At 28.7% G+C, this 8,303-nt stretch overlaps 1 protein-coding gene across 1 annotated transcript in view; it reads left to right on the top strand.

Moving 5' to 3' along the window:
- The window catches only part of LOC119674920, a 32,313-nt gene extending 25,669 nt beyond the window's left edge, over window positions 1-6,644 (top strand). The window contains exons 2-3 of the mRNA XM_038086078.1: window positions 4,576-4,839; window positions 4,897-6,644. Of these exons, the coding sequence (XP_037942006.1) occupies window positions 4,576-4,839; window positions 4,897-6,623 (1,991 nt within the window). The 3' untranslated portion in view covers window positions 6,624-6,644. The remainder of the gene's footprint in view (window positions 1-4,575; window positions 4,840-4,896) is intronic.
- The last annotated feature ends 1,659 nt before the right edge of the window (window positions 6,645-8,303 follow it).

Below are 8,303 nucleotides of genomic sequence, written 5' to 3'. Positions count from 1 at the left end.
ATAGTTTAAAAAAGTTCATTTATAAACCTAGTCATTGATAGGAGTATAGAAGTATAGGAAGGAGTATAATCTATAGGAATATACAAAATTCGACACAAAATTCTACTAACTTATGTTGAGCGTTCTCCGAGTTAGTGCATCTGGGCACTTTTACTCTATGATGGCTGGGGGGTTTCTGCAGAGTCCCACCCATCTCACTGATTAATTTGGGTATTTCTCATAATCTTCGTAATTATTCAATGATTGATCTAAGAAATACATACCACTCCGTGTTTCGAGTATTGTCAAGTACTCATCATTTGTGGTCTTCGGAAATATTCGAATTTCTTTTTTATTAATTTATAGTCCGTATATGATTTAATTACCATTTGAATCCTTTCAACTTTTAAAATAACTTCTTTGTCGTCATAAAAAAATAGCTTTCGGCAAAAAAAATTAACTTTATTCTCAATATTGTTATTTATGTTAACTAATTCGGACATTAAAAATGGGATTAAAAAAAATCGAACTTTTCATACGTTGAACTGAAGCTTAAAAAAATTAAGTAATTAAGAATTAATTCGATTTAGTTCTAGCAATTTTCATAAGATTCTAAATAAATAAAAGTTAATTATAAACCACCTACTAAAACCATCTCTTAGGAATAAATGGAGAAGATTTCCACAGCATTGAGGAAACTTCATTCCAGTTATCAGGGGAGAGAGATTTGAACAGATAGGCTTAATATCTAGCGAGCTAATGTCAACTAAGCTTGAAAGCACGAGCGTATATTAGGGAGATAAGGTGATGGTGAAGGGGATTGAGTTAAGGTAAGACTACCATTAAACTTTTTGAGTAGGGTTATAAAAGCCGCGGTTATAAAAGGGAATAGTGTGGAAATTACCGTCGCACTCATTGAAGTGGTGAGCAATCAAATTAGATATTACAAAAGTTATTATATTAGAAAAATGGATTTATCTTCTTATTAATACTAGTACACCCTGAACACAAATTAATAATTAGGTTAAAAAATTTTAATTTGTTAATCATTTTTATTATTTTCTTTCCTTTCACTGCTGGAGCTGCTGCTGTTATTATTGTCTTTATCATTGGTGTGATGGATGGGTGCGTCTATGCATAATTATGAATGTAATTAAATATAAAATTTGCACAATAGTAAATTAAATCACTGTTATCATTAGTTTTTGTTGTGTTGTGTGTTATGAAATATGCAAGTAAATGCAAGTAAATTATAACTTTGTTGAGAAGTAAATTTATTAATTTATTAATTCATCCATTTATGAAGTGATCTATGTAGTATTAAGTTTTAGTCTAAATAAGGACATAATCATTTTTATTGTCCGGCTTAATTACTTCTACATTTGCAAAATGAAGTTGATGATATTTTCTTAAAACTTTTTAAACTTAAAACTTTTAGCAATTGATTTATTGTTTTGTCCAAAGAACTTTTAACCTAAAATAATATCAAAGCCACTTTCATCCCTCCAAAACCATGTAGCGAAAGACTTGTGTTAATTTTTATAATTTATAACTTTAAAATTCGTTTTCATGTTATCGCGGAAAAGTTATTACACACAAAATTATAACAGTTTTATTAGTTTTTTTTAGTCTGAGTTAGTAGTTACAGTATATAAGATTTCACGACATACTTATAGACTTCATACTTGATAAAAGTCAGTGGTTTTATGGCTGATTTATGTACGATTATATGTATCTTGCGGTTTTATCTGCTGTGTTTATAGTAAGCCTTACTTTGCTTACTTACGTACATACTTAGTTGCTTACTTATTTACGTACTTACATATTTACTTACTTACTTACTCATATTAACATTCAAATTTTCTAGTCTTATGTTAACTAAAATTTAAGTCCATATTATGCAAAGTTTCTTCTATGAGTCATCACTACAAATAACACTCAAAGAAAAAATGTGTATTAATGCTTTTTCTTACATAGTTTAACTGGAAAGTCAGTTCTTAGATTATAGCCTGGTACTAACATCCATTTCGCTTGAAAAATTAATATAAATTTCCATATAAACAAAACTTTCTAGTTAGTTAGTCTGTTAGCAGATAAAATATAGTTTTTGCTGATTAAAAATATATGTATAACCTCAAATTTTTGTGAAAGAAAAGGTGAAACCATAAAAAAAATAATAATTTTTTTGATTTTAAAATTTGAATTATCTTTATTGCCTTGATAGTGACTTTTCAATAAGTTAGTTTATATTATAGTATATTAGAACCCCTTTAAAAAAAATGTTACCCACTTCATCGCTCACATTTGGAAACACTATTTCACAGACATATATCAAATAGAACTATCGCCAAAAATAGTATATCGTTCAACAACCGCTGATTGTGTAAAAAAAGTGTAAAAATTTACCACTAACGCTGAGGTTAAAAAAAAATTGTAGCTCTTGGAGCAGTTACTCAAATACGTAACTGTCAAAATTCTATTGCATGTACAAAAAGTCACTGTATGATAAACCCGCACTTTTTAAAAATGACGAACCTATAGCATCAACCTTCATTATTGATTATTAAAGCAATATGACTACTAATAGTTTTTGCCTTGAAATTGAAGATATGTATATTGAAGATATGTGGTATCAACAGGGCCGTCCCTCTAATCACACACTACGTCTTGTTTTGGCTTTCTTGCGCGATAGATTACTCATATTTGTAAATTAATGCTTTTATGATGTGACTACTAAAATTATTGAATTTGTCAAGTCTGGACTTTTTACAGGGTTATATAAAGTATTATGTTAATGCAGACAGTTCTCAAACTCTTGACACTTCATATATCTTTGACGAATACTAATTATGTACAAGAAGAAATCTACAAGCATTAAGAAAGATCTCTAAGATGATTTAGTAGCCACACGTTCTAACTGAAGCACTTTCTAATTCATTGCAATACTTCTGGCGACTAAAAAGATTTAGACAAATAGGACTTGGTGTAACTAAAAAAAGTCAATGCTTTAAAATAATAATTATATAGAAATGAAAGCAAGAGTGTGAATTAGATATCAGAATTCTGAATTAGAACCAGAATTTTGAATTTACAAACATCACTCATATGTTATAAACTTTGCAGCTGAAAAGAGAGAGAGAGAAACAGAGAGAGAGGTAAAAACAGAGAGAGAGAGAAAAACAGAGAGAGAGAGAAAAACAGAGAGAGAGAGAAAAACAGAGAGAGAGAGAAAAACAGAGAGAGAGAAAGAAACAGACACACAGAGCGAATGAGAGAGAGTTACAAATAAATAGATGCTTAAATAAGTGTGATAAATCGCAATGTTTTGTACACATTTGCTTTTCGAATCATAATATGGATAACCCTGCATTACAGTTCGAATAAACTTTCAATTACATATAATTATTTCATGCTTTTAGCATGTCAACATATATTTTTCTTTGAGTGTAAACAAAAGTATTTTTCTTCTTGGTATTTTTCTTCTTTTTAGTTTGTATGGAGAAAATGTCTTTAATAATTACACTTCATGTTCTTTCTCATTGTTGTTGCTGAATACATAATTGACTTTTGCTTTATGAGGTCACTTTTACTGTAATTGCTGCAAAATAACAGTTTTTTATGCCATTAATTTTAATATGAATTTTTAAAGTACAAAACACTACATTTAAATGAAAAGACGCAATCGAAATTAGCGGGTAATGCGAGTTGTTAGGAAATTATAAGACAATTTTAAACAAGTGGCTTCCACATACGAAGTTCTCATATATGCATCATAGACATGTCATAAAAAACAATTAACAGAGGAAAGTATTAATTTAAACTATGCTGGAACTGATCTATTATTTCACATTTATATAATTTTTTTCAAACGCCTCATTATGTTCATTTAAAAATTATTTATTAAATAAATTTTACAAAATTTTCATTACGAATATAATTAAAAATTATTTAGAAAGCAGATATAACACACCTAACATATAAACATTATTTTACCCATGTTCACTTTTTAGAGATAATATATAGATATTTTCACCTTCTTCTACTTATATTTCATTAGATTTATTAATTATGTTTTAAATTTTGTGGGCTTTAGGGCGTGGTTTTAAATTTATGTTTTTATATAATAACTTTTATTATATAAAAAATAAACTTTATATAATTAATTATTAAATTCATTTTTAACGTCCTTTTAATGACAAAGAAACCAAATTCTTAATATAAACTATTGTCTTCAACATAGAGGCTTTTATCGAACAGTAGTGAAATTGCAATAACAAAAATTTTTATTGTTTTTAATTTATATGAATTTTTGGATGTTTTAAATATTCCCAAACACCCATCACCAGTGGTCTTGAAACTGTTTTGTATATATAATTGTTCATAAATAATTTTTACCTTTTTTCTTTTAAGATATTGAAATTATTTCTTATATATAATTGTTCATAAATAATTTTTATTTTTTTTTAAGATCTTGAAATTATTTCTTATATTTGATTATTTATGAATAATTTTTTTATGAGATAAGTAATATAATTAATTAATTATTAAATTAATAAGTAAATTTTATATAAATAATATTATTTTTTTAATTTAAAGATGTACGTGATCACTTTCGAGCGTCTCTTGAAACATCTGAATATGAGAATACATCTAATATATTCCACGTAACAGCAGCAAAGGAAACATTTAAACTACTGAAGCGTTGTGAAACCCTATTGAAGCAATATTCAGTTGTCAACCAAAAACAAAGCGATCATATCCAAAAAGATACTTTAAAGGTTGCTATTGATGACAGACCTAAGACCAATGTATTCCATGAAGATGTTTCGTATTTGGACATGACAGCTGCAAACAAGAAAAGTATAATACATACAATATATTCATTTTACTTTATTTAATTTTTAAATTTTATTTTAGTGAACGAGTCCAAAGAATACCTTGGTGATATGATGAATTCTGCATACAGCGATAAAACATTTCGCTGCTCCATTAGTATGACTGAAGGACCGATTGGTAATATTTTACACCGTAGTGCTACTTCACTTAATAGTGAAAAAAATGAAAAAATTTTACAACATAAAAAATTAGATATTGTAAAAAGTAATAGTAGCGAGAAGTTCATTGAAGACGTTCAACAGGTCTATGACGTGTGTCTTGCTCAGGTAGATTCGGATGAAACCGAGAAAGCTATTACTCCTGATATAGACTTAATAAATTCTGCAGACTGTCCTTATATAGACTTACCAGCAGGTCATTTGACGATACAACAATCATCTAAATATGGACAGCTAAATCGCATAGAAAAACGTTTATTTTTTGATCAAAGCAAAAAGTATTATTGTGGCATTCTAAATGATTGGTTACTATGTTACGCTGATGGTCCTGTTTCGTCTTGTCCCACTCACACATTGTATTTAAAAAGTAATGGCATAGAAATTGAACATTCGGGAGAAGGCAAAAAGCGTGATATTTGCTTTCAAATAACAACTGCCGATCCTAACATAAAATTCGTGTTTCAAGCGAATAATGAAGTTGATGCCAAAGAATGGATACATGCCATTGAAGCTGCCATACGATGTGACAAAAGTTCTGTTGCAAAAAATAATCGCAAGCTCCCTACACCTCCTTTGTTTAAGAGATTGACGTATAATGGCTGCCATGGGAAAATTAATGGCACAACTTCAAACTTTGGCAGTTCAGACAGCATTTACGAAGAACCATCACCTCTGTATCAATTTCTCGAACCAACAGATCTTTTGATTACTAAAACCACACAAACTATTAACAAGGAAATTGCTGATCAACCTCCTGACTTACCAACAAAAAATAATAATTCCATTGATATAGAACAAAAATATGAATATGACATACCAAAGTGCCCACCACAGCCATTGAAAAATTCAACCGATCAAGTTGAAAATGCATTACATGATTCCGACACTTTTGAAACCTTAATGCTTAATCCCATGAATAAAAATCAATCTACACTGAGTGCAATAGCTTCGAGAAGTGTAGAGAAAACTGATTTCCAAGCAGTAATTAAAGATGTACACAATAAACTTTCTAGTCAACTTTCTGCTGGACAAAGTATTGAACGTCTAAAAAAAACGCCCATAAAGAAGACATATTCTTGTAGTTCTAATGATTCGGAGTCCATAGCATTAACAACACCTCCTCAATCATTAAAAGAGCAAAAGAAACAACGTAAATCAATTACTCCCAATGGAAGTATACAAAAAAAGAATGAAAGCAATGAGAAATCTGCTAAAAATTGGTTTCTGAATCGTTTAAATAAAACGACTTCTTCCACACGCTCCATGACGATTTCTTCACCGCCGAAGACCAAACAAAGCGAGAAGGAGAATTTATTAAATAGTGTCGAGGTGTGTGATAATTATGATGGTTCTAGTGATACTCCGATACTCAAATGCAGTAGCAGTAGCAGTAGTAGTAACAACAAAAGTAAAGTCAATATGATAATAAATCAGTTTGAGGCCAGTGGTCATCTTGCTATGTTTAGTGTCGAAACATTGGCTAACAATGCGGTTTCTTCTTTAAGTGCCTTTTGCGATAGTGATTGCAATAATTATGAGCCAATTATGGCTGTGTCATCACCACCAAATAGTTTTATGAAGAAAGTTTAAATACAATATTTAATAAGAATAAAAAATTAAAATATATATAAATCACATTTTTATTTATTATGCTGTCTAGGTAAGATTTTTTTCATATTATGATTAAAGCGAATTTATAAAAACTTAAACTCGCATATAAAACAAACTGTCATATAAGGTATCAGTTTAGTTTAAGGTTTACCATTTTACAATGTAAATTGTTTAACAAACGCTGAACGTCGTTTTGTTTGAAATTTTATTTTCTTTCTTTCAAACTCAATAACAAAATCCAAACAATACATTAAAATTAAAGTTTGAATGAAATCTGAATAAGTGTCTCATTTATGTTAATTTCTAGAATCACAAATTATATTGACATTATTGTAGGTAGATAAGCTCTTAAGCCTTATTTTTAACTAATATTTTCTATACATTTTGATAATGTAATATAAAATATCTCTTTACAATGATGTACTAAAATCGTTGTAAAGAGATAACCTTAACCTTTTAATCTTAAAGACGAAATTAAAACTTGAAAAGAAATATGCATCCATTCTGATTACTTGTTTTTAGAGCACAGAGCATCAACACTTCTTCGCCACTAAAAGTATTTTTATCCTAAGGTTCGAAGTTCATTCCATGTTAGTTAAATCAAGCGAACGAAGATGCTGCTGCGACTTGCTGCGGCCACTGCTGTGCCTGTTCGGCTACATTTATTGTAGTCAAATTAAACAATATATAAATATAGTGTTACATATACATATATAAAAAATTAGTACTTTATTTTTATTTAAAAAACTGTCAATTTATTTGTAGATTATGTAAAAAGACATAAATTTATATTTTGTTGCATGCTTTATTGTACTAATTTTATTGTATATATTTATTTTATATATTGGTTACAAATCTTTTAATATTCATAAATTCTCCAATCAACAATATTTAAGTGATTTTTTTATTATAAAGGAGATTATTTTAGTTCAGATTTATTGCCTTTTATAAAAATATCGACGTAGTAAAAGAAATAATATAAATAAATATGTGAAAAAAAAAATTTGCAAAACTTTTAATTAAAAACTTTAATATATATATATTATTAAAATATTATATAAAATAAACAATACAGAATTATTTGCATTTCGTTTCTGTTACTGATTCCATTTCATTAATTACTTTATTTAATTTGTTTCTAACCTAAAATGTTAAACTAGTGATTATGATAAACAATATCGATGCATTTGATACAAATTCAGTTCGTAAAAACGATGATCCTGTTTGCATAATGTGCGCTTATTCCTCTGGATGTCGATAACATTTCAAAGAACTAAATATCTTCTAAGCGCTGAGATTCCATAATTTCAACCAATTTCTCTCGTCGATTTGGTGGGATCTTTATAAGAAGTCTGTTTTGTTTATCACTCCTCCCAAAGATGCCCATTACTTTTTTGTTATCTCTCTTCATTACTAATTCTACCCCTCGATCTGAGGCTGTGATTTTTTCAATTTCGGGCCATAAATGCTGCCAGTTAACCTGAATAAGAAAAATTATAAAGTTTAATTAGTGTAAATATTACACCATATCAGATATTGTGCTTACCACCCAGTGCCCAAACAAGTCATTTTTGGTAATGTAAATAACTCGATGATTGGAAATTATCAAATTCTCTTTTTTCCTTATGATAACTTCACGATGTACATAGGTATCCGTCG

The sequence above is a fragment of the Teleopsis dalmanni genome, chromosome 2, assembly GCF_002237135.1.
Source record: "Teleopsis dalmanni isolate 2A chromosome 2, ASM223713v2, whole genome shotgun sequence".
Lineage (NCBI taxonomy): Eukaryota > Metazoa > Arthropoda > Insecta > Diptera > Diopsidae > Teleopsis > Teleopsis dalmanni.
The sequence above is the reverse complement of the archived record's forward strand: the minus strand, read 5'-3'. Positions and strand labels throughout refer to the sequence as shown.